This window comes from Chaetodon trifascialis, chromosome 22, assembly GCF_039877785.1.
Source record: "Chaetodon trifascialis isolate fChaTrf1 chromosome 22, fChaTrf1.hap1, whole genome shotgun sequence".
Lineage (NCBI taxonomy): Eukaryota > Metazoa > Chordata > Actinopteri > Chaetodontiformes > Chaetodontidae > Chaetodon > Chaetodon trifascialis.
In genome coordinates this window covers 4919500-4946926 of record NC_092077.1, presented here as the reverse complement: position 1 = coordinate 4946926, position 27427 = coordinate 4919500, and the positions used below count along the sequence as shown (strand labels likewise).

Below are 27427 nucleotides of genomic sequence, written 5' to 3'. Positions count from 1 at the left end.
GTGGTACATCATCAATAAAATTCCGACCTGTATTTCCGGTGACTGGCGGACAGTGGCGGAAACTCAAAGCTGCTGTGTAATGGTACAGTTTGGCTGCTGAAGCAGCTCGGTCTTTTCGTGACAAACAGTTTATTCTCTGACTAAAATGCCGGACTATTTAGGAGACGACCAAAGGAAGACTAAGGAAGAGGAAAAGGATGACGTACCTATCAGAGGTAACAACTATATCTAAATAGGAAATGGATTTCTTAAAAACAGCCCATCTTCTTTGCCGACTTTAGCTGTTTGGCTAACAATAGCTCTGCTAGTTAAACTTTCCGGTTAGCCACAGGCTCAGAAAACGTTAGCTGTCATGGTTTGATGAATGTAACATTTAAGATGTGTGCAGTGAAAGCAGTTGCTATAAAACGTGTAGCCATGATGAAATAAATTGCATCGAGCAGTTGGTCAATAATGCTAGCGGCCCGCTGACGCTGTCTCATTGACCCTGTCTTATCCTCACAGCTTTGGATGAAGGGGACATCGCCCTGCTGAAGACATATGTAAGTATAGCCACATCAAAGTTGCACCCGTTTAGATCTATCCACGAAATTCTCATGTTTGAATGATTATTCATTTAAAGTTGTTCTAATGTGGTCCTTGCTGCTCATCATCAGGGTCAAAGCACCTACTCCAGACAGATCAAACAAGTGGAAGATGACATCCAGCAGCTGCTCAAAAAGATCAACGAGCTGACAGGTGGGCGACAAAACCACACATATGTTTACAGTCAGTGATGTTCTCAGGAAACCACTGGCTTTAGGTGTTCTGACTGTATGCTGGCTTGTGTTTTTTGGCTTTGGCAGGCATTAAGGAGTCAGACACCGGCCTGGCTCCACCAGCTCTCTGGGATCTGGCAGCTGACAAACAGACTCTGCAGAGTGAACAGCCGCTGCAGGTAGCAAGGTAAAGCTAGCAGACCGACAGTTAGAAGAAATCTGTGTTTTTGAGTCTGTTAAGTATATTTTTGTGGCAGAGATCAAGATAATAAGATTTTAATGCATTTTCCTTCTGCATTAATGTGAAAATTTGAGACAGAATAATGGAATAAAAGTTATTCCGCCTCACAGATCTGAATTAATCTGGCATGATGGCCTGTAAACAATGTTTATCATCTTTCCTGCGAGTACAAGAGACATCTTTGCTTTCATGTTTGGATTTGAACAGTATTTCCATTTTGTAGTCCCATATGTTTACTTTTTCTGTGTATTACTGAAACAGATGCACAAAGATCATCAATGCAGACTCCGAGGACCCCAAATACATTATCAACGTCAAACAGTTTGCCAAGTTTGTGGTGGACCTAAGTGACCAGGTGGCCCCGACTGACATCGAGGAGGGCATGAGAGTCGGGTGAGGCGGATGTATTATTTAAAAGTCTCAAATGTCATTTAAAAGTCACATTTATGTCAAATGTCCAGTGAAATAATCTGCTGTCTCCTCTGTCCTCTCTTCCAGTGTGGACCGAAACAAGTATCAGATCCATATTCCTCTGCCTCCTAAGATTGACCCAACTGTCACCATGATGCAGGTGTGAATCCACCCAGTTATGAGAACAATACTGTCGTCAAGAAATCTGTGTGTTGAGACATTCAACACGTGCCTCTCGATTATCTATGTCGTTTTCCGACATTGTCCTGATGTGAGTTTCACAAAAAGCTGCAGCACCAACTCTTTGTTCTCGTGCTGTAGGTGGAGGAGAAGCCTGATGTGACCTACAGTGACGTTGGCGGATGTAAGGAACAGATTGAGAAGCTCAGAGAAGTGGTCGAGACCCCCCTGCTCCATGTGAGTGTCCACAAATGAGCAGCATTTACTGAGGCCAGATGTCCATTCACCAGTTTGAAGCAATTTCAATTTTAAGTGACAGACCTGGCATCACACTCTTGCTCTGTAAATAATCAGGTCTTAGGTTAAGTTTCCAGTCTAGAACAGCCAGCAGGAATGAATTAAAAAAAGCTTCAGTGAAAGCCATGTGAAAGAGACATACATGCATCCATCCTGACTGATCTTTCTGTTCCTCCCTGTCCTCTGCTCACCAGCCGGAGAGGTTTGTTAATCTGGGCATAGAGCCTCCAAAAGGTGTGCTGCTGTTTGGGCCACCCGGCACTGGAAAGACCCTGTGCGCCCGCGCTGTGGCGAACAGGACCGACGCCTGCTTCATCAGAGTCATCGGCTCCGAGCTGGTGCAGAAGTACGTGGGAGAGGTAAGTGTGAGAGGAGGTGGAGAAACAGGCCAGGCAAAGAGTAGCAGCTGTTTAGAGTCCTGATGAATGGAAACATCCTTTTGCAGGGCGCCAGGATGGTGCGTGAACTGTTTGAAATGGCCAGGACTAAGAAGGCTTGCCTGATCTTCTTCGATGAAATCGATGCAATTGGAGGTAAAGCGCGCCCTACTGTGTGTTTTTTGTGTTTTTATTTGCAGTATTGTTACTCTAGTATGCCCATGATCACATCAGGGGAACATTATTGGTCATCAGTAATCTTAAAATTAACCATAAAAACGTATCCTATCGTGAAGTACTGAGTGTTATTATTATTTTTTTTACTAAGAAAATGATTATCACCACGTAACACTTTCGCATTAACGTGGAAACTTACTGTTTGTTTTTCCTGCCAGGTGCTCGTTTCGACGATGGTGCTGGTGGAGACAACGAGGTCCAGAGGACTATGCTGGAGCTCATCAACCAGCTGGACGGCTTCGACCCTCGAGGCAACATCAAAGTCCTGATGGCCACCAACAGACCAGACACCCTAGACCCGGCCCTGATGAGACCTGGACGTCTGGACAGGAAGATCGAGTTCAGCCTGCCTGACCTTGAGGTGAGTTAAGAGCTCGCAAGACACGACAACATATTCTTGTAAATCAGCAGCATTATTAGTCATGAAATTGGACTGTACTCCTCTCAGCTTTTATGGACCCGTAACCTCACCCCAGTTGTTGTGTTTCAGGGTCGCACACACATCTTTAAGATTCACGCCCGCTCTATGAGTGTGGAGAGAGACATTCGCTTTGAACTGCTGGCTCGCCTCTGTCCCAACAGCACTGGTAAGACAGACACAGCAGCATTCAGCCTGCGCATTTGTCCTCTAACAACCCACGTTCTCTCTGTGACTTCCCTCTCGTGTTTTCCTCTTTTTTTTTTCGTTTACTTCGGTTGACATTAGATTTCCCTCTGTCCTGTTCTGAAATGATGGTTCCAGGTTCACTGTAACACTGATTAAGCTTCTAGTTCAACCAGTCAAAAGTTAAGTGTAGTACTGATGGTTGGCCACAAGAGTGCCCTGAAACACCATTTTTTTCACTGTCCAATTAAAACCACGGATCTCCAAACATAGTGATTTTGGAATTTTTCAGATAAACCAAAAGGATTAAATGTTCCCTGTGTGTTTACAGGATCACCATTCTCTTTAAGCTCAATAAAACCTTTGAAATTCCCAGTGAATTATATGTTGCCACAAAGCTGAAAACAGTTTTTATGAAGTCATGAAAAGTTGATGTTTTGATGGTATATGGTTTTCACAGGACAGAGATGACGAGTCAGGGGAAATTTGAATTCTAGTGCAGAATTCTCTGCACAGTATTTCCTGTTGCTCCTGAAAAACATTGTGTAAGCAGAATTTGACGTGTTTCCTGCCAGGCGCTGAGATCCGCAGCGTGTGCACAGAGGCTGGCATGTTCGCCATCAGAGCTCGCAGGAAGATCGCCACAGAGAAAGACTTCCTGGAGGCGGTGAACAAGGTCATCAAATCCTACGCCAAGTTCAGCGCCACCCCCAGATACATGACTTACAACTAATAAGTGTGTGTGTGTGTGTGAGAGTTTCCACTTTGGCTTTTTATTGCCTGGAGAAACAGAGAGCGGAATCAAAAAATATTGTCCCTTTGTTGTCATTCTTGTTCACTTAAAATAAAAGTTTATTCCAGATTTAAGTCTCAGTTTTGTTAAATTGTAAAATAATCACATGGTAACTTTAAAGGCCTCCTGTGTTATATAACGACAGCACAACTCAAGCTTTAAAAATAGAATACTTGTTATTCTATAGCATGTACAATATTACGTTGCACTCTGACCCAGCAGTAGACAGAAGTACAGGTGTACTGTAACAATAATTATGACACTGCAGATTGACTATAAATACACAATCACACGGAAATCCAGCGGAAAATACACTCAAATCCACAAATACACAACTTCTCAGTAACCATAAACCTTTGATACAGCATGACAGTGATGGGCAGCTTCTAGTCAGTTTCACAGACATTTGTGAAGTCTTATAGAAACTAAGGAGGTTGTTCGGACCAACAGCAGTTTAAAATGTACTTCTCCCAGCAGCGTAGTGAGACCTTCAAGAGAAATATAAAAATACTTTCAAAGTGCAACTCGAGACGATCCACTCGAGAGAGAGGATGCAGAGGAATAAGGCTGTGGGAATGTCAGTTGGAAATCCTGAATTTCTGATTGGATAAAAGCTTCATAAAACTGCCTTGTGTCTCGCTGCTCTGGGCACTTTTGAGATGACAAGGGTGTCAGACTCTGCAGAGAGAAAAACATCCACCTGGACTACAAACATTATTCAATATGAATGACTGCTCAGATCATCTCTACAGTGACACTCCATCATCAATAGAGACAAAGTTAATCACTCCTACAGTCGGGGGGCAGAACCTCCCATATCTGCCGTCCAGGTCAGGATCTTGCTGCTGCGATTTGTCCTCAGTTACAGGCGTCATCACGTCAGGTTGTGTCACTGGTTGGAGCAGATGGCAGGCAGGACTTTGAGTGTTGACAGTGCAGCACAGCATCGTGGACGGTGGGGAACACCATGTCTGGAGTCACGATCCCAGTGAAAAACTGTAAGGCGTCCAGCTCAGACAGTAGGTTTCCTTGTAGACAGAAGCAGAGACACAAGATCAGTCTTTGCTGTACCATTAAGGAACCTGATCACAGCCCACTAGCTTGACCAACGTGCTCCACGCTACTTTTAAAACAAAGCATCCAAAACAGTACAAAACTGCTGTGGAGGACAGAGGGGGCTGTCTGTAGCTACAACATATACAGTATAATCCAACAGCCCTGCAATACATTCTGATTCCACTCCAGGGAGGTGTTGGTGGCTCCTAAAGAGGTTAGCATAGATGCTGCTATAGCATGAGTTATATCCCACTACATCATATAGTTTATTGATTTGATTGGTTGAAGTTTGGTAGATAGATGGCTGATCCAATCACAGGTCAAGTGCTTTTTGAAAGTGCCTGCCCTTTTCCAAACAGTTTCCATGGGCTACTTCCCATCAGGTTAGCCCTGCAGTAATGCTATAAACAAATCCAGAGAGAAGTCATCATGATTACTTACTGCTGCAGCTGGCTATGACCACTTGAACGTCCACAGCTTCATATTCCTTAATAACCTGCAGAGACAGATGGCAACTTACTCCCCGAGGTCAAATCCTGAACACCAGGATGCAACATACAAGCATCCCTGAACTGACAGCGACAGCACAGGAATGAAACAAGCATTTGCATCTACACTCGTTGTCATGGTAAACCTGATACCAATAATATCCTCCACTGAAAAAAGGGAAGAACCTGTTTGATGGCTTTGGCCCCCACAGAGTCGATGAAGCTGGCAGACGTCCAGTCCAGGATGATGGAGTGGACAGTGCTGAGAGGTTCGAGGAAGACGGCTTCCTCCAAGTCTGACTCGCTGTGTCTGTCCTCCAGCTGGCCGTTCCTCTGCTCCTCCGTCATGTGTTTCTGGGACAAAACCTCATGGGTCACTCCCTGCTCCTTATACTGGAACCCAGGGAAGAAGCACATTGTTTACGATGGGAATTTAACAAGCCACAGAGCATGTCAGGTTAGCATCTTTCTGTATGTTCTGGTGTGACGACTGAGTCAGAAAAGGGCAAATTCTACACAGTTACATGTACATTTGTAAGCTTTGCATATGCCCGTCTGATGACAAGGATGAAAATGCCGTTTTTCAATTCACCATTAAAAATAAATGAATATTTATTTATCTTATTTAAATGAATATTGTATTCATGGATTGGAGAATATGAATGCACCAAAGCCTGGGAACCATCATCCAATAAAACCCCGAGGGATCAGTCACACCCTGCTAATGTGCCTGGGAAACAGGTATTCCATCAGTCCAGGATTTACACAAGCCCCTAAGTGACATGTAGCAGCATGCTGCATATTTACACTGTCAACAGAGCCGACTGTGTACACAGGCAGCGAGCTACCAACCGACTCACCCTGGCACAGATCTTCAGCGCAGAGTTTCGGTTGCCATTTGCCTTCTTCTGTTTCATTCGGGCTTTCCGGGCAGCTTGTAAGTGTGCCGGGTTTACTCCAGTCTGTGAATGCATCATCAATATTAGCAGACACATCAGTGAAACAGTTTGTGATGACCTTTTCAGCAGCCTTCTTCTAGCAGGCACTTCTTTTGTCCATGCTTATATGGTTCCAAACTGAAAAAAGCAAATGCCAAAGACTCATTCATTCCCTGGCATGGTTTGCTGGTTTCCAAGAGAAATGGACAAATGATTATTATTTTTGTTGAAGTCAAAGACGAGTCAGTGTGTCTGTTAGTTTGTGGGGACGCACTCACAGTGATGAAGAATGCTAATGTGTCATTACAGCTACAAAGAAGCTAAACTGGAGAGCTTCAAGGACGAGTGCAGTTGGATAAAGTTAGTTTGTGGAGTTTGGGTGTTCAACAAGCAGTTTCACAAGACCACATTCTGACAGAGACGGTGTTCAGCAGGCAAGTTTTGTGGGTGAGTTTTGTGAGTTAATGGCCAAGAGGCTGAAACCTCATTCAGATGGAGAATTTGTGAAAGAGAGTCTTGTTGTTGCTGCTGCAGAGCTGTTTGTCTGGAATAATTCACAGAGATGAAGGAAAAGCTGACGTGGAAACTCAGCGATAGACACTGTCAGTGTGATGGTGGACATTACTATGTTGAAGGAACTGAACATGTTTGCTCTGCTGTCTAATGTGGAACCACCTGATGTTCCTCATAGTCATTTTCACCACTAATAATCTGCAATTTAGCACCGTATGTGGATATGACAAAATTTCTTTGTTAACATCCATACTGATGATAAGATAAAATTAATACCACACTAATGTCTGCCGACTATGTTCAGTTCAGTTCAGTTGGGTACTGGACGCAGGCTGCAGGAAGCAGCCTGCGTCCAGCTCCTATATGTTGTCTTCATCTAGTTGGCTAGTGGGTCGTATGGGTCTTTGGTGAAGTCGTATTGGCAGGGGTGGTCCTTCCAATGCTTATCCAGCTGTCGCTTGAATGCGTTGACATCCTTTGCCATAACAACTTCCTCAGGTAGTTTGTTCCAGATCTGGCCCATTCACAGGGTGAAATACTTCTTTCGTAGGTTGAGTCTTGCCCTCCTTATGAAGATCTTTTTCTGGTGTCCCCTGGTGTAGGTGCTTCCTTTAGGTATTTTTGGTGTAACCTCATTATCATAAATTCCAGACATTATTTTGAATACTTCTATCATATCACCTCTGAGGCGCCTGAATACCAATGTCGGAAGACCAAGCTTCTTGAGGCGCTGCAGATAGTCCAGATGTTTCATGTCTGGCACTTGCTTTGTGGCTCTGCGTTGCACTCTCTCTACTTCAGCTATATCTGATTTCTTATAAGGCGCCCATACCAATACTGATGTCTCAATGAGAGGCCACACCAGACTTTTAAAAAGCTGCAAGAACATGGTATGGTCCAGGTAATCGAATGTTCTTCTGATGACTCCCATAACAGCATTGGCTTTTTTCATTTTGATACTGATGTGATCTCTAAAACTGAGGTTATTGTCTATGTGAACACCAATATCATTTTCACATATTGTGTTTTCAAGTGGGACTCTATCTGTGGAGCCGTCATCTGACTGTGTAATCATATTGAAGATTGGTGGGACTTCATCTTGCTTATAGCCCAGCGACATTACTTTGCATTTATCAGGGTGGAATTTGAGGAGCCATAAAGATGACCACTGGCAGAGACTATCCAAATCTTCTTGTAAAGCCTCTTTCTCTTCAACCGTGTACGTTCGTGCATACAGCTTAGTGTCATCAGTGAACATAATTGCTTTAGATTTGTTCCAAAGTGATTGTGGCAGATCATTTATGTACAAAACAAATGAAGTAGAACAGAGCCTTGTGGTATGTCGCCGGTGACTTGGGCCCATCTTGATGTCTCATCCCCCACTCGAACCCTTTGTTTTCTTCCAGTGAGGAAGCTTCTTATCCATCCTAACAGGGGCCCACCTGCGCATAAGATTCAATTTTTCTGAGCAGACGTTCGTGTGGCACTTTATCAAAGGCCTTCATGAAATCCATATACATGGCATCTATGGTTCCACCATTATCGATTGTTTCGGTCCAGTCATCCAATACATAAAGTAGCTGTAGTGTAGTGGACCTTCCATCTATGAAGCCATATTGACAGGGGCTGAAGAGTTTGTTTCTTCTCATATGAGATATGATTTCTTCCCTTACTACTACTTTTTTCCAGTGGCTCCGATACCAATTCTGCAAGTTCTTTCAGCAGCCTTGGGTGCAGTCTGTCGGGGCCTGGGGATTTTGTTATGTTGAGTGATAATATTTTTTTCTTAATACGATCTTTTGTTATCTTCACATCTTTCAACACTGTCTCAAGATTCTTAAATGGTATATCAGGTATTCCATCCATATTTTCCTTTGTGAAGATGCTTCTAAAATATTCTAATAGCACTTTAGCCTTATCCTTGTCTGTTGTGGTACTTTTTTCTTCCCCGTCGCCCCCACGGTAAACAAGGTCAGGTATACCTTGACGTAGACTGGTTTTTACCATTGACATATTGCCTGAACTTCTTCGGGTTTCGTTTGGCCTCCTTCGCCACATTTCTCTCTGTTTGTTTCTTGGCTTTTTTTATGAGATTTTTGACCTGATTTGACAGTCTTCTGTACTCCATGAATTTCTGTCCCGACCTTGTTTCTAGATATCTTTGCCAACATCGACGTTTCTTTCTGATCTTCTCTATGATTTTTATATCGTGTGGCCTTTGTTGCTTCGCCTTTCCTCTTTTTTGTGCGGAATAAATTTATCGCATCGTGTCCTCAGTACCCCTGTAAAGTGGTTCCACAGGTCATTTACATTTGATGTATTGTTGATTTTTTTTTGACAAATTCCTTTTCAGCAAACAACCTCATTTCATGGTAATCTCCTTTTTCATAATAATACTTAGTGAATGTGTTGATTTGACACTATGACACTAATTCCAGCAGTCAGTTAGCTTAGCTTAGCAAAAAGCACCCTGGAAGCCTGAGCTTCATATTTACTATACAGACATGAGATTTTTTAACTCTTGGCAAGAAAGCAAAACTCCTTCAGACATTTGTCAGTATTTCCTAAAATGCCAAACTATTCCTTTAAATAGGACAAATTCACTAAATCTTATTAAACATATTTCTGGACTTCTTGCCTTTACACCACATTCAGTCAGTCAGTGCTTTGTTAGATAGGAGATAGATATATAGCATGTTTCCTGGTTCCATCTGTCTTTCAGCAGTCAACATTTAAACTGAGCTAAGACACATTCCACAGTGTGGCTTCATAATAAAAGAGTGCAGGTACTAGACTGGCCTGTACAAACACACAAAAAACAAAAACAATAAAGTTTATCAGTTTGAGCATGAGATATTTTGTTTTTGTGCTGTGCTCTGATGAATTTCAGTGAAAAGAAGCTTCACTCTGTTTTCAGTAGCATTTTACACAGCATCCCAATTTTTCTGGAGTATTGGTCAGTTGTAATAGCTCTTTCCTCCATACATAACATTCTGTGCAGCACTTCATAAACCTGCACGTACACTCACACATTCAGACCGAGATTACCTTCTCCTTGAGGGCGTTCACATACAGGTCACTGTTAGCAAAGTAGATTGAAGTGTTGGAGTGGAAAATCTTAATCCCCTCATATTCAGCCGCCTGGGAACAAAAACACCAATCGCAGATGTTCAGAGTTCAGGCCAGCAGGCTCAGTGTGACATTGTTAGCCTGGGTTCACACTACTCTTTTCTCTTCTGACAGACCCACCTCTTCATACTCATCCACATCACAGTACAGCCCTGTGTTGGACACATGGCCCAGGACGGCACTTTTAGGGCTGAAAGACAAGGAGAAAGGTCAGAAACACTTGTCCTGCTAGCAGGCCTGCAGCAACATCCATCCTGTTCATACAAGTATATTTACATGCTATGATATGTGGTGTGTGATAAGAACAAAGAAATAAACAGACAAGCAACTGCACATTATCAGCACCTCTGTGTTCTGTAGATGACTGTTAGTATAGCGAATGCAATGGCCACCAGGAGGCCATAATCCAGGCCCAGCAGCACAGACGCTACGAAGGCTACCAGCCAGATGGCCTGAGAGAGAAGAGGGAAGAAACAGAAATACAGCAACATGAAGTATTACAGCAGAGGTCAAATACTAACAGCTACATCCTCATTTCCTCATCTGAGAGGGAAAGAACAGGGAAGGTTTTTTATTTTGTCACACTGTGACAAAACAAACAGCCTCTGATGAGTGACACTTCTGTCACTGTCAGAGGCTGCCAGTCATCTCTGTCATCATCTCTCACAAAACAGAGGAGAGGAATGACAATGGATCTGACAATGAGCTATTGTTATTTCAAAACCATATATTAAGCAACTTAAAAGTACAGCTTTGCATCCCTCTAACTTACTTAACATTATTTAAATGCTCCTGTAAGCTTAAAACTTTTAGAATCTGCAATCACATCATGGTTACAAGGTCAGAACTCTACATGGTTCTTGACGTAAAACTGGACACCAATCAGATTAGATTTGGTGCTCCTGAGCTCCCTACCAGCTAAAAACAAACCCATTCAAGAACCACAGTGGACTGAAAAAAGTGCAGAACAGGACTCTGGTGTGGCTTCTCCAGGTTTTCAGTGGGTTGCTGTCTGGGGACTGAACACTGAACACATTTCTGATGTCTCTGTTGACTTGACAGACTGACCAGTTCGATCTTGCTGGTCCTCCACAGACTAGGAATGTCTCTGAACTGTTTGAACATCCCCAACAGGTTCACCATGATGATGGCAGCCAGCGCAGTCTGCGACACAGAACAGAGGAAAGCACAACATGAGAATAAAACTAGACAGAGTCTCCTGGCAGTCTTTGGACCTCATGAGGTAAATCTCGAAGCATTAACTCATCAACTCTCTTTTTGTGACTTCAACATTGTATCAGTGGAGCTGTCAGTCACTGTTTGCTCAACAGATTGAGCAGAAAATAAGAGCGTCTGCAGCTCCGCCTGTGACGCCAAGCTGCCACACGGGAAGCTCTGCGTCATCAGCTCCACAGCTTCACCCACCTGAGGGAGCGGCTGGAAGATGAAACCGATGGCCATCACCACCAGCAGCACCACGAGAGACGCCAGCAGCCCTGCGATCTGAATGCAAATACAGTGAGAACTGCGTCAATGTCGTCTCTCATTGTGATCATGGTTTTACAACGGCAACTTAGTCAAGCGAGCAAATGCAGTGTGTGTGTGTGTGTGTGTGTGTGTGTTATACCTGCGTTTTTCCACCAGTGCTCTCCTGCACCAGGCTCCTAGACATGGAGCAAGTGATGGCGAAGGTTTGGAAGAAAGAGCTGATGAAGTTACACAGGCCGAGGGCGATCAGCTCCTGGAACACAGACGTTTGTTCTCAGATGTTGACAGAGTAAACTACACTGAGCTCCAGAGAAGGTTAACTACAACATCAAGCGCATATGCGTCAATTTGCTTTTCCAGACTGCCCAGTGTGACAGATATGATTATTCATACCTAATTGCCACCAGGCCACACAGAGACACTGAACAAAAACTATTTTATTGACCATCAGAGTCTGAAAGAAGTTTTATTTTGAAAATCAGGTGCATCTGCCTGTGCCTCTGTACACATGTCAAACCACTCATCTCGGGCATGTGATACGGTAGTAAAAAAGTAAGCCAAAGCTAGCAAAAATGAGTAAAAAACAAATGTCTTTGGAGCACTTCTTCTGAAAGGGGAAAGGCCAAATTATGAGACAGAAGAAGAAGAGCCTACAACTTCCAAGAAAAAGAAAGCTGCATTTAAGAGACAATATCAGCAGTCCTACTAAAATACAGGTTTATCGCTTCAGGTGATTCTCACACACCAAGCTCGCTCTGCGTTATATGTGGCGACAAATGAGGCAATGAAGCCTTCTCGTTGAAGAGAAACAAGCGCAGGGCTCCCACTAATTACAACATATACCACCGCTAAAGGGTGTTCTTCTGCCCCCCTTAGCTTTTATAAAACAGTTACTAATAATGGCAATGAAAAAGGAATACATAATAATTTTCATGTAGTTTTTAATTAAACAGAAATACATATTATCTAATAAAATAGCCCCGCTGTGAAAAAATAGTCCCACCTCTCCGTACATTAGCTCTGCATGTCGTCTATTCCTCGCCTTTTTTTCGGGAGAAAGTCACTGCTCAATCAACTCTACCATTGTTAACCCCATCTGGAGGTGAAAGTTAACCTTAAACATGTGAATTCAACTAATTTAGTCTATTTGTTAAAGTTGTCAAAACCCTGCAGCAACTTTTTGCTACATACTGTAACAGTTTGTTGTCATGGATATATTGTTGCTTCGCTGACAATCAGCCCCATAACGTAAACATGCAAGGCCCCCCCACAGTTAACTATGAGTGAGTGGTCTGGAAGAATCCACCCAAAACCTCAATGTCCATCCATCCATCCATTTTCTATGCCGCTTATCCCTTTCGGGGTCGCAGGGGGGCCGGAGCCTATCTCGGCTGTCAATGGGCGGGAGGTGGGGTACACCCTGGACCGGTCGCCAGCCAATCACAGGGCACATACACACAACCATTCACACTCACACTCACACCTAGGGGCAATTTAGAGTAGAATTTAATCAACCTAATGAGCATGTTTTTGGTCTGTGGGAGGAAGCCAGAGTGCCCCGAGAGAACCCACGCATGCACGGGAAGAACATGCAAACTTTGCACAGAAAGGCCCGACCCGGGAAACGAACCGGCAACCTTCTTGCTGTGAGGCACGGCGCACTACCTGCTGCGCCACCGTGCAGCCCAAACCTCAATGTATGAGAGGTTTTTTTAATAGTTTTAGCTTTGAGTGATCACTGACTTTATTAAGCCAACTATGTGACATCGCAGCAGGCACCTGGAGACGCAGCGGTGGCATCTGAATATCGTGACTTTAAAAGCACCAAATTACTTGCCTTAACGAATTTCGTTAGTAAATAATGTGAAGAATTGTAAAACATAATTTCCATGAGGCTGTTCAATCAGACAGTGACAGATCATCCTATAGAGCCCTAAGTGTCGTAGTCACTGTCAAGGTGCAGGATTTTAACAGGATTTAAACCGGCTACTTTTTGCTGCGTACTGTAACAGTTGGATGTTGTCATGGAAACATTGTTGCTGAAGCGGAGTGATATGCAGTGATAAGGCTTTTTAGAATAGTAGCTCTGGTATACACTCATTATATCACAGTTAACAGCAAATCAGATTGCCGGATTTCACCTTTCCGTTTTATAAAGCCTTACACTGAATATGCTGATGAGTGAGAAAACTCCTTCATACGTTTCGTGAGAGGTTTCATGACTTCAGGAATAGAAAATATTTGCTCTGCTGCTTAATGTGGAACCACCTGACAACCTACAACACAAAACCATTAAGCTGCAAAACAACACTCGACTCGACAAAACTGACTCTTGCAAAGACTCAGTTCATCTCACCACTCTCTTGTGTCAACAATATTTTCTTATCTGAAGTCTTTGTCTTGCATGTGCTCACACATAAAAAGCAGGTTAGAAAGCCTAACGTGGTTACTTAAGCATGTGTAAATGCATTTGTCAGGTTAGCATGCATGGCCCATGGCAGAGCTACTGTTGCTTTCGTCAACGAAAATTATGACTAAATGTCATCATCAACGAACCTTTATCACGTGACGAAAACGAGACGAGACACAACGTAAATGCTGGTCATGTGACAATAACTATAATTAAATAATAATTAAATGCAATATTGTTGACGAATAAAAACGAGACTAAATGTGGATTACAAAATAAAAATTCTGCTAAAATGTGCTAAAAAACGAGATGAGACGAAATGTTATAACGTGATTTTGTCTCATTTAGTCGCATTGTTATTATTATTTTGCAGTATTTCTGTTTCCTGTGTCTCACTTCAGGGGCTGCATCAGGTCGCACTGCGCAGTCGCAGGCGACGTCACAGCATTAGGTCCCACTCGCGGCGTTATTTAGAAGATGCAGCTGCGGAAGGTTAGCGTTAACGACAGACAGCTGACACAGAGAACGGGACCGGTGGCCGGCCAACTGGCTTTGCATGATAAAATAAATATGTTGTAAATTCAAATCAGAGCGTCTTTGTGTCTGGAATGGATGTATTCTTGAGTCTATAAGGTAAGAATAATATAATAAGACAACCTTGTTTGAATTGTGAAATGGGTTTGGCTAAAAGAAAATTTTGGTTTCATCTATACTACTAGGCACTTATAGTAAATTGACTGGGTTAAATAGAATTGCATTACTAAAAAGAGACTAAAATACATTTTTCATTGACTAAAACTAGACGAAAATAGTCACAGATAATTCTGACTAAAATAAGACTAAAATGCTCAGACTTTTAGTCGACTGAAACTTGACTAGACTAAAAAGAGTATGAACGTGACTAAAACTTATAAAAACTAAAATCACAGCTTGACACAAAGACTAGACTAAGACTAAAATTAAAACAGGCCACCAAAAACAATGTTAGGTAGAGCTCACTGTTCCGGGATCTGTAGCTCCTCACACGTCAGACTCACCTGGTTGCCGTCCACACTGTAACCGTGCTTCAGGGCAAAGATCTTAGCCAGTGAGATGCCCATTGAGAATCCGACAATTGCTACAGCAAAGGAGTCTGTGACCAAGCTGGGCAACAGGGAGAACTCTGGGGCGGCAGGAGGGAGAAGCCTGAGGACACATAAGGTAACACTTTTTAAAGAAGAGCAGGAAACTACAAATGAACCCAAGGAAGATGAAACACATGTTCGATGATATATTTCATATAATATAATATTATAATATTATATAATAATATATAATATATTTCATCATATAATCCACTGACTGGATTCTGCAACATTCCAGGTAGGTAACAACCTACCCTGCTGGAATCTCCCCAACCACATCCACCTTGTAGTCGTCTGATAAGGACAGGCCATACGAGACGCCAGTCGACACGATGACCACGATGATCTCTCCAGGAATGGGAATGGGCAGTTTCTTTTTGAAGCGCTCGTTGAGGTCTTTGACCACGTACAGGAAGAGGAGGCAAACCAGGCCCAGGATGAGGGTGGTGACATTGGTGCTGGTGATGTCACTGAGTACCGCCTTGACGCTCTGGGGTAAGAGAAGCAGGACAGTGGGACCATTTGTGATGCACTGAAGTCATGGATTATTGCAAATGTGCAACACAACCAGACCTAGAAAATGCAGTAAAAAGCTAATTCTCCTAACTCCCTCCTAACCCTCCAGAAGCTCACATAAACTGCAGAGAGTGGCCCACTGAAGCGCTGTGTTTTCACCCCCAGCAGGTACTTTAGCTGAGAGACGACGACGTGCACGGACGCTGCTGTGGTGAAGCCTCGCACCAAGGGCTCTGTGAGGTAGATCGCCACGAAGCCAAACCTAAGAAGACCTAAGACAAACTGAAAGATAGGAAAAAGGAACGAAGAAAGCATGACATCAGGAAGAGGTAAGGCGATAAGAACAAGCTACACAGTTTTGTTTCAAACGAAAACATTCATTCAACGTGTGGATACGTCAACAGGGATTCAGACATCCTTTGGGTAAACAGCGATTTTTGAGCGTGAGAAGATTTCAGAGAGCTGTATCACTTTACTGTGTATTTTAACCAAATAACAGACGCTCTGTGGGGGCTGAAGGCAGTTACGCCTGGCTGAGAGTGCTGGTTGTTTTTCAAGGCTGACCTGGATGATTCCCACCAGGGTTGTGAGCACAACGGCCACCTGCACCCGCCTGGCATCACGAGCCGCCATGTCCAGGACGGCAGACATGTTGGATCCGTTGGCAGGCTGGATGTAAAACATGGAGTCTGGGGCCTCCCTCACTGCAACACCCCCAATCATCAGACTTATCACTGCAAAGGTGCCTGCAGATCACACACACACACACACACACACACACACACACACACACACACACACACACACACACACACACACACACACACACACACACACACACACACACACACACACACACACACACACACACACACACACACACACACACACACACACACACACACACACACACACACACACACAATCATGCACCTGAACTGTGTGCGTCAGTGTGTGCCTGCACCCGATCATGTGCAGTATCCCTTTGAGTGAAAAGGCCATCTTGTCCAGCACTTGAGCAGCAGCCAAGTTCTTCCCTCTCGCTCTCTGCCAGACATTACGGGATCATCATTTTCACAGCTACCTGTTATGAGGCTAAAGTTTAGGCACAGGCCGTTTTACAGTGAGTCCAGCTGTGTCTTGTTGTTCAACTGGGATCAGATCTTTTGTTTCAAAATGTTGAGCAGGTTTGGTTTATCCTACTCGTTTGTCAGATGGAGTTAAAGGCTAGAGCTGACATTTGAGATGTCTTGGAGGCCTTTCTTGGAATGGAAATAGATGGGTGAGAGGCAGGGAGTGGGGTCACGGAAGTTTCACAATCCCACTGCTCATGTCAATAGTAGCTGCAGAGAGCACATGAAAACACCTCAATCAATCTGGACCAGTGTGGAACTTCTTTATATTATTATCATTATCAGATTTGTAGAGCTGCATAGACTCAGTCCAGACTCAGGCTGCTCAAATCAGATTTGAAAGTGTCTTTTGTGTCAATCGCAACAGAACACACAATGACGTCAAATCCAGAGTGACAGCAGTGCATCAGAGCAGCTGAGCAGAACCCACCTCTGAACAATCCAGCATGACTCTTCACAGACGGATATGAAGGGTCGCCATTTCTCATGCTCCCCGTCACCAGTGCTCACAGTTACTGATGCCTATGTTGTTACCACAGCAACCCACACAGTTAGGTTGCTAATGTCTGGACAAACAAATCTAATCTGATCACTTGCAAATAACAGTGTAGATAGTCTGTCTTAGAGATGTGATTTAAGAAGCAAATCTGATTAGCCTGCAGCCTGAACAAAGCTTCTGATCTTTTCACACTTGAGTTATTGCACAACCTCTTGGTCACAGGTAGCATTTATGACAACCAAGCCTCTCGTGATGATGCACAATTGAGCAATAAACTTTTTGGACAGGAAGCTGATAAAATCACATTATTGCCACATTCCTATAAAGTTTTGATCATCTTATTAAATGTGCTCATTTTAAACTCATCTGTCAACGTCTGTATACTCAGGCTCCTCGGGTGGTGACCTTGTGGCTCCACACACAGTTTCAGGTTCAGTAACTTGTGGAGCATCCAACAGGAATTGTAAGGCGACAAACAGCTTTTTCTCTTCGAGGGATCGGCATGTGGAACTGCTTACTGGCAGAACTCAAACTGGATCCCGACCGGGACTTTAAACCTGAACCAAAACCATTTTTGAAGCGAAATCAGTCAAGCAGTAATGACTGATGTGACGTTTCTTGTACAGTCTGTGTCTTGTATTGTCGTTTTGTGTTCTTAATGTTTGTATTCATAGTTCCGTTTGTGTTTTCTACTGTCTTCTGTGTATTGTTGTTGAGCCCGAATTCATTATAAGGCTATAAATGATGTGACGTGTGGCATCGCTCAATGCTACACCCTTGTCCCTATACATGTAAACATTAGATAAATAAATAATTGAGCTGACCAGCTTGAGCTGAGGGATGGTTAGCAGTTTGAGCTCATCATCCTGCTCTGTATGTGGAAAGCAGCCTGGCTGTGTGAAAAGGCCACTGACAGCCTTAAAGAGCACCACAAATTTGCACCAGGATGAACATTAACAAACGTAACAGCATGTGAATGGTACTAAAACGCCATGAGAATAAATTTACTTGAAATACTGTGCCAAAGGTTGAAGGTGTGAAGAAATGATGACGTCATACTGACATGGGCATCACTTTTTTCTCCCACTAGTGCTTAACACACATCCACATGAAAGTACAGCTAGATTTATGCCTAAACATAACTGTATACCTTTGCTCGCTTTTTTACCAGCATTGGCCCTCACTGCAGGAAAACGCAACAGAGTAACACCAAAACAAACACAGCAGTCCTCTGTCAATCATCATCATGTCTGAATCATAGATGGAATTCACCTTAGTATCACTTCCTGTATGTCCAGGCGAAGTGCTGCACAGCACATGAATGTGAGTGTGTGTCCCCTGGAGTGAAAAGGCCACTTTTAACAGCAGCCGAGTTCTTCCCTCTCACTCTCTGCCAGACCTTAAGGGATCATCATTTCCATCGCAACCTGCTATCAGGCAAGATTTGTGGCAGAGGCCGTTATACAGTGAAGCCAACTGCTTCCTGCTGTTCAGTTGAGATCAGCTCCTTTGTTTTAAAAGGTTGAGCAAGTTTAGTTTATGGTGCCCATTTGTCTGATGGAGTCATACCTTAGAGCTGACATTTGCGATAACTTGGCACCCTTTCTGGGAAAGAAAGCAGTCAGATGGGTGAGACGTCTTGGGTGGGTCACTGAAATTTCACAACCCTGCCACTGATGTCAGCTGAGGGCACAGTTATCACATCTGACTGAAAACATTTCCTCCTTGTGGCATCTCAAAGAAGACTTCATCTTTCATCTCACAATCTGGACCAGTCTGTAGATTGTGAAAGTTCACATAGTTCACTGAGTCAGTACCCAGAGCAGCGCTGTGGCCGCTGTGGGTGTGAGCAGGACGGAGACGGCTGGCAGTTTTAGTTGATCAGTGTTCAGCTAAATGAGTGTGAGGAGCAACCTGGCTGTGTGAAAAAGCCACTGGCTGATTATTTCTTGATAGCACATCCAGAACAATACACACAGGGACATACGGTAACAGGTGCCTACTGAATCTCCATACAGGCACCAACCACAGTTTATAGGAGGAGATTTATGACCTCCACACGAAGCTTTACATTCATTTCTCACCTACGGATATGTGTCTGGACGTGCCGAAGAAGGTGTAGAGCAGGACCGGGTAGAATGAGGAGTAGAGGCCATAAACTGGAGGCACAGCAGCCAGCATAGCATAGGCGAGTCCTGTGGAGTAGAGGAGAGGGACGGAGGGAAATAAGCTCAACAGTCCCAGAAGTCAAGTGATTGCATCACAACTTCAGAACTGCAGAGATACCAAAACAGAGACAGTGTGAAGCTGAACGCAGCCCCTCGGGAGCTGGAAGCTGGCCCTTCATACACTTAACCCTTTTGTCATTCCAGACGACTAGCCTTTCCAAACTTGGCTCACGCTACTGTAGAAGCTTGTTGCTGACTTCATCAGCCTGTAAAGGTAATGTTTGTTAGGCCTTCAAACATACAGCTGGCTGAGAAATAAAGTGTCTTAATAAGGTGTTTGTTTTGTTTCCCACAATCCTTCCTGGTCTCTGTCATAGATTCTTCAAGTCTGCAGATGAAAAGATGAACTCCACCATTCTTCCAAAGATATCCCCTCGTTTGATGTTCTGAAGTAAGAGAAGTAACTGCAGGGTACTGACCTTGAGGGAGCTGCACGACTCCTGTGCTGAGACCTGAGACCACATCCGAAAACAGGTACTGCTTGACTGGATAGGAGGGCAGCCATGTCAGAATTGGTAGGAAGCTCAAAGCTGCCGCCTTGGCCTTCTCTGATGAGCATCTTTGAAAGGAGAAAAGTGGATTAATTTATCAGTTTGTCATCAAAAAAATAATTAGTTCAACCCCATCAGAAAAAAAGCAATTACACACAGTCTTTCCTGGAATCCGTATTGTTTTACAGCTGTAGTTCCTGCTCCATCAAAAGGTCAAATTCTGTATGACACAAGAGGTTCCTCTTCCTGAATAAAGGAAAATATTTTTGCTTCACACACTTGACTCCTAGTCATGTGTGCAGCTATGAAGTTAGCACATCTTTATGGGTAAACACTGACAAGATATACTTCTTAAATCTCACCATGAGGGAGATGTGAGGATTAAACTGACCAAGGAATTAAACTTGACATAAAGTAAATGGCCACCACATGCTCCATCATGCTCCTCTCCATCCACAAACTGTGGCCTTATGTTCAAACTGACCAGGTGGGACAGTCACTCACTGCTGTTGCTCATTCATTTCATTAATCATATAGCATCAGGCTGGCCTGTGACAGAGCTGGACTCCCTTCACGTTAACAGGCTGGAGGCACGAAGACAAGCACTTTGTGTAAGTCAACATCAGTCAACTGTAAATGAATCAACAATGCATCCACTCTGTCAATATCTAATTCTTGTCAAATAAAAGGCTTCTGTTTTATGTCAGTTAAATATCTTCAGGCTGTTAATCAGATGAAACAGGATGTTTGAATATGATGATATTTTTGCCCTGGAAAAATGCTACAAGCATTTTCACTTCATAGTTAATTGAGCCCAGTGGGAATATTTCCTTGATGTGTTGTATGGATATAGCTACAGGGATTCCATGATTTGCATGACAGCACTTCGGCAGGACATATCCACAGGTAAATTCCTCAGCCTAAACTTACCGGAACTGGTTTGCCAGCCTCTGCCGGAGGGTGGTAGAATTTTCTTTGCGATGGAGAAGCTGTGAGCGGATGAAGGCTTCATCATAGACTGGACGCTCTATCCTGTACATCAGCTGCACGCCTGCGTCCTCCCGAGCTGCAGCTTCTTCTTGATCCATAACAGAGACAGGAGGGCTCATCATGCTGAGTGGATATGTCTCTCCGGTGTTGCTTAACTCTGCTGCTTTCAGGTCTCCGTCATTGTTCTGAATGGTACAACTTCATTCCTTTAACCGCTCCAACTGTCTGCACTTCCTCTTTCTGCTCAGTTGGCAAGAGAAGACAGGATAGATATTATTCCAACACACTTCTGCCTTTTGGTTCACTACGTTTAGATAAGAGCCAGAGCGAAAGATAACCAACCAGGCCTTTGTGTCTGTGCATTTTTGTACTGAGACTTATCAGATTTTTAGCAAATATTTGGTCTTTGGCCAGTTTATGCAACAAAGTGGGTTGTATTACATGTGATCTATTGTTGGGACAAAGTTTGCTGGATAAAATCAACTGGCGTAAAGACTCCTTTCGCCTTCCTGTCAGAGTGTGACAGGTTTCATAGCTGAAGTGTCAGTCCTGCAATCAAATGCTTTTGTGTTTCGTCATCTATGAAACCAATAATATAAGCAAATACATGGAAATGTAGCTTGTTTTATACTGTATATGTAACAGAAAACACGCAGCAGGGTGACATACAGTCTATGTATGACTTCATAGTGAACTTAAAGTAAGCTTATCTCCTGTGACTGAAAAAGCTTTCATTCAATACAAAATTTTAGCATATCCATACATGTGCATGTCGGGATCCAACTGAATTAATCAACTATAAGATAAATAAATGATGCTAAAACTTTTTAACAGTTATATTTTTTCTTTGAATTTATGAAAGTAAGGCTGCAACTTATTGTTCTCATTATGGATTAATCTCTTGATGATTTTCTTGACTAATCGATTAGTTGTTTGGTTTATTAAATGTCAGGGAATGGTGAAAAATCTCGATCAGTGTTTCTCAAAGCCCAAGCCGGTGTCCTCAAATGACTTGTTTTGTCCACAACGCAAAGATATTCAGTTAATAGAAGAGTGAAGAAACCAGAAAATGTCCGCATTTCAAAAGCTGGAATCAACGAATTTAGATTTTTTCAAATAATGGATTAATCATTACAGCTGTAAATATGTGTTGTCTGTGAAATGCAATTTCATGTCCATGTCATTTCCATGTTAAAGAAAGTGTGTATCTGTAAAACAGACCGTGTGAAATAAAGCAGCTGACCTGCCCTAATGATGATACAACAGACAGTTTTGTACTGTTAATTGACCTGTTCCGATATTCTCACTTTGTCACGGACACACAGAGTTAATCGACGATATTCTGGTGTTTTTCAGAGTTCTGTTAGGTTATAAAATGAAGAAAATGATTTATAGTGTGACCTGACGGATCAGACTCATCGTTCTTCACATTCAATCAGCGCTGACGCACACACGGTTCAGAGGCTCGCGCTTCTTCTCCTGCCCTTTCCTTGTCGTTAGCTGGCAAACGCGACATAAAAAAACAAAAAGCGACTTTAGAAGTCTAAACTATGAGAACAATAATGCTCGTGTTACAACTATTAACCAGTGTCCAAGTGTACTATCCTCGCTTTGACAGGAGAGCCCTTTTTCTGGTTCTCCACAGCTCAGCATTGAAGCTAACACAAAGATGCTAGTAAAGACACGGCTCTTACCTCCGCACTCCTCCAGCTCCTGGAGATGCTGCCGGCTGAAGGAGAATATGAAGATATAATGTGACCTCTTGAGTTAAACTTTAACAAGGACGACGTCCTTGGGCTGCAAACGGTAGCTACCGCCTGTGGGGGACTAAAGATTGTCTGTGTTGAAGCGATGGCCATCTGTGTAGTGAAATTCCTTTTCGCTTTCCGGTCTACAAAGATAGGCGTTGAGCCTCACGCATGCGGTCTCCTCTTGCCAGTTTGTAGTCCTTTAGATGCTTTGTTCCCGCGAATTTCAGTTTAGCATATTATTTAACTATGAAATTGGCAAATATTATTTTCATGTTCTTATATATACCTTTCTGTCGACAGATATGCCCATATGGATTTTCATTTTCTATTCATTGTTCATTTATTAACTGTTCATTTGTATTTGAGTAGATTTTATTGACATGGAGGTTTTAATGCTGTTTTAAAGCCCTCTAAAATCGCATTCAATAAAATTCTGGTGAATAATACAGACAGAAATGAGTCTCAAAAAGTGTCCAGTATCAAATGTATCTAGCATTGAATGTTTGGGTAGTTTCTTGGCTTTTTTGATTTATTCTTTGATCAAATATGCCCACTTCAATTCAATTCAATAGTCCTTTATTAGTCCCGCGATGGGAAATTCCAATTTACAGCAGCATCTATAGAGCAGGTAGAAGAGTCAAACAAGTGCATGCAAATTAAAAACAACAATCATATACAGAATTTGTCTTGATGTAACTCAGGAAAAACTGCTTGAGCAGTATGATAAAAAAAAAAGGATCATATCGATACATATATTGATAGCTAATCATTTTTCAAATTATTTTCCATTGCCTACAATGCTGTCAGTGTAAAATACAGTATATTGACAAGATATTGTCGCTGAAAACTGGATGACATCCATGGCGTGAGCCTCGAATGAAAGTGAAACGTTTTGGTAGTCCAAATTGTTGTCATAGTGAGAGCTTTTGTCTGTTGTGGATCTCCGGCTGTTTAGGGGCAGGAAGCTGAATGACAGAGCAGCCCCGCCCCTGTCGAGCACTGACATGTGGTGGTCACGTGGCTCTCTCTCCCTCTGCTGTCTTTTCAGTCACGGCACAAAATCAACAGAGGATTTGAATGATATCTCCCTACATTGTACCTTTGAACGTTCAACATTTATAGAAATAATAATTAAAAAAGGTCGCAATCCTTCTCCACGTCACATACTCCTTAAACAAAGATTTCCGTTTCCAAACATGATGATATTGATGTTAATGATGACGTTGAAGTTTTATGTTTGGGTTAGGTTGGCTTTGCAGTGTTATAATGTAACTCAGTACTGTAAGTACTATACATGTGTACATGTATAAATCCGAGGTATTTGTACTTTACTTGAGTATTTCTACTTTATGACACTCTACTCCTACTCCACTTTGTCTCAGAGGCAAATTACTTTTCTTCCACTACATTTGTCCGACAGCTTTAGTTAGTAGCTATTTATGAGATACCCTTTCTGTCCAGTGAAAGCAACTTCTTAGACTAAATAATAAATAAATAAATAAATAAATAAATAAATAAATAAATAAATAAATAAATAAATAGGCTTTTACTTGTAATTTCTCTGATCATACTGATCTGATCAAACCCCCAGCCAACAGTATCACATCCGCAAATAAAAACTAAAGAAAAGGGGAAACTAGAGCATGTTGTTCATATACTGTGTACTGTATGCAGGGCAGAACATGCAATGGGTACATTTAAAGTTAAACTGAATGTGAAACACAGACATATTCGACGCATCGATGCCACCTGTCTCTCTGTATCAACAGTTTATTTCCATTAGGGGGCAATAACAGCCAAAGAGTTAACAGATTTCTGTCAATGAGTGACCATGTACTGCAGAGTGTAATCTGAAATGTATTCAGAAGGTACATTCAGCTGTAAACATGATGTCACAAAATGAACTGATCTGACATTATTTTAATGGGACAACTATGACACCACTGAGCTTTAAGGCTGCCATAGTGTCATAGTGTCAATTTGTGTGTTTTTTATTGCTTCCCTGATGAAAAGATGAATAAAACTATGCCAGATTTGATGTGTAATGGCCTGAAGTTTAGAATTCTTTCAACTTATTCTCATTCAAACACACAACACATTTCCAAACAATGATGAAGATTCTTTCCTTCTCTGAGATATTTGTTTGACAGCAAAAATGTGGAAGCTGATTATCATTGCACCATCATCCCAGCAGAGCCAAATGACCATCATAATTGTTACTGTATGGATTCTGTCTCATAGTACTGGTTAAGCATTAGAAAAGACCTAAAGACATTAGAGGGATAAAGACATTGAAAACACATACAATTAATTAATGAAATAAAAAGACTCAATTAATTAATGAAATAAAAAGACTCAATTAATTAATGAAATAAAAAGACTCAATTTTACTTAACTAGTGAAAAGTGCCAATTCAACAATGTAAAAATCCATCCATCCATCCATTATCTATACTGCCTATCCCTTTCGGGGTTGCGGGGGGGCTGGAGCCTATCCCAGCTACAATGGGCGAGAGGCGGGGTACACCCTGAACCGGTTGCCAGCTGATTGCAGGGCCACATACAAGGACAAACAAACATTCACACTCACACCTACAGACAATTTAGAGTCATCAATCAACCTAATGAGCATGTTTTTGGTCTGTGGGAGGAAGCTGGAGTACCCAGAGAGAACCCACGCATGCACGGGAAGAACATACAAACTTCACACAGAAAGGCCCCGTCTGACCCGGGGATCGAACCAGCAACCTTCTTGCTGTGAGGCACGCGCACTACCTGCTGCGCCACCATGCAGCCCCAATGTAAAAATCCTCCTAAAAAATACCTTAGTATCTAAATGACCATTCTGCAGAGGAAGGACCCCATTCATTCACTATAATTATATCTGATATTATTACATGTTAATACTGATCCATCATTGTGGAAGCAGTGTTTTACTTGTGAAGCTGCTGTAGGTGGACTAACTGTTTTTATTATAGCATTAAATCATACTAGGTCTTTGTGTTGTTGTCAGATTGAGCCTACAGGTTCCAATGCAATGATCAAAAATCATATTTATCTCTGTGTATTACGTTGTTTGAATTGGACCAGCTTGGTTTTTGTTTGTGTTGAACAGCTCAGGGATATGTTAATCCTGTCCTGGCCATAGTGGGCAGTACCTGCTCTTCCTCCCTCACCTCATCACGCTCTCTCTTCCTTTCTCTCAGTCTCATCATCTTGTCCCAGGTCTCTTTCCAAAGCTGAGCTTTGATTGACATCCGGTCTTTTTATTTTTGCCTGTCTCAGTGAAGAAAGTAAACACAGGGTCAAGTGATATTTATGTGTTACATCCTCCACTGGGATAATCTCACAATGAAAACATAATACACATAATAAGGGTATGTCATTTTAACATGAATTTCAACCTCTTACACAAAGGGAATTAAAAGAAAAGCATTTTAACTTTAGCTGAAAGTTTATCAGTCTCCTATTGGATGGATGCAATTAATAGCTGTGTCGCTAGCTCATGGCATGAAATTTGAAATAAGCATATAATCACATAAATCCTTAAATATATTGTCTTTGTGCTGTTTTCTAGTGAGTATTTGTTAGAAAGTATTATTTGGCTTTGTATTTGGTTGTTGTTGTTATTGTTGTTGTTTTGTTCATTTTGCAGCATTTTTTCTAAACAGAGATGATTTTTGAATTTGCTTGTGTTTGTGTGTTTGCAAGTGTTTTCTTTTTAAGCTACAGTGCATTGAGCTCTCAGGTCCACAGAATTACTTAGTGTTGTAAAGCATTTTGTAATGAATTACTGTTATTCCCCTCTTGTTGGTGACCAGCAGGACCTGCAACGACACTGTTTTTATTCTTTTATTGTGTTTATTATTGTTCATGCTTCTTGTGCTAGCTGTAAACTGGACTGGACGTTTTGGAGACTTCTGAGTTCTGAAGCAATGTCCAGGTTAATGAGTTCTGAGCACATAAAAGATTAATTATTGAGTCACTGGTGGTGATTAACGGTTACTTCCAAGACTGGAATACTTCATGGCGTTGTTCTGTTCCATTGGGCAGTAAAGCTGTTTATGGCTCCTTGAATTAGACGTGGGTGAACATTGCTGCTGTGATGGCTGCCTCTTCCAGCCTTCAGCCTGATGACCACTTCCTACTCCCTCCAGATGGAAGTGCTGCTGTTAGTGGATAGCTGATAGTGGAGGCTAAGGCAGGTAAAACAATTACAATCAGGTGCTACTTAAAACTAAAGTCCTAAATTGCAGTAATCATGTTCCTCTGTGTCTCAGTCTTAATCAATTACTGCCCAGTGATCTATTGTCTCTTTGATATTCTTTCCTTCATGTTTCTGTCTGCAGCACAAGTTGACCAAAAGCCTCAGCACGGCGCCAGCATTATGCAGGCAGGAGCACTTCCCGTTTCTTGTCCTTGCTTTGTTTTTGGCCTAATTGCATTGTCACTACTGCTAAGTAATACAGCAGACATGGTCAAAAATGTGCCGCCAGAAATAACAATGCTCAGTGAGTCCAGTGCATTGAATTAAACTGCTACACAAATATACAACCTCTGTACAGACACACTGTACTGTCAGCATATAAAGCTTATATAAACATACGTAAAATTTCTTCATCTGAAGGATTATTAGAGACTGCAGGTACTGGGCTTCATATATTAAACTATCTGTAAATTTTAATCAGTGTGAGAAGAAGCATTCATATCCTTTGTTTGAGTAAATACCATCATGTGCAAAATACTCAATTATAACGGTTCCTGACAGTGTTAATT

The 27427-nt window shown here is 42.3% G+C and overlaps 2 protein-coding genes across 3 annotated transcripts; one reads left to right on the top strand and one right to left on the bottom strand.

Moving 5' to 3' along the window:
- Positions 1–47: 47 nt before the first annotated feature.
- psmc2 (proteasome 26S subunit, ATPase 2) lies at positions 48–3967 on the top strand. Its single transcript, XM_070991877.1, has 12 exons — positions 48–215; positions 505–542; positions 657–738; positions 846–945; positions 1261–1392; positions 1498–1570; positions 1732–1827; positions 2082–2246; positions 2333–2420; positions 2660–2862; positions 2992–3088; positions 3681–3967. Exons 1-12 carry the CDS (start codon positions 146–148, stop codon positions 3836–3838), a joined length of 1302 nt encoding a protein of 433 aa, XP_070847978.1. The 5' UTR covers positions 48–145; the 3' UTR covers positions 3839–3967.
- Positions 3926–22816, bottom strand: slc26a5 (solute carrier family 26 member 5). 2 transcript variants are annotated; one of them, XM_070991875.1, is made up of 18 exons: positions 22596–22816; positions 20842–21141; positions 19840–19979; positions 19277–19387; positions 16125–16306; positions 15678–15842; positions 15299–15534; positions 14958–15105; positions 11650–11763; positions 11448–11525; positions 11091–11186; positions 10368–10474; positions 10143–10212; positions 9942–10034; positions 6303–6404; positions 5629–5835; positions 5396–5450; positions 3926–4926 (listed from the first exon to the last, which is right to left on the bottom strand). In XM_070991875.1, exons 2-18 carry the CDS (start codon positions 21021–21023, stop codon positions 4778–4780), a joined length of 2235 nt encoding a protein of 744 aa, XP_070847976.1. In that variant the 5' UTR covers positions 21024–21141; positions 22596–22816; the 3' UTR covers positions 3926–4777. The 2 variants fall into 2 exon arrangements, with proteins under 2 accessions (XP_070847976.1, XP_070847977.1); XM_070991876.1 differs by lacking the exons at positions 3926–4926; positions 5396–5450; positions 5629–5835; positions 6303–6404 and adding an exon at positions 9786–9870 and having other exon boundaries at positions 9907–10034; positions 22596–22781.
- Positions 22817–27427: the final 4611 nt, after the last annotated feature.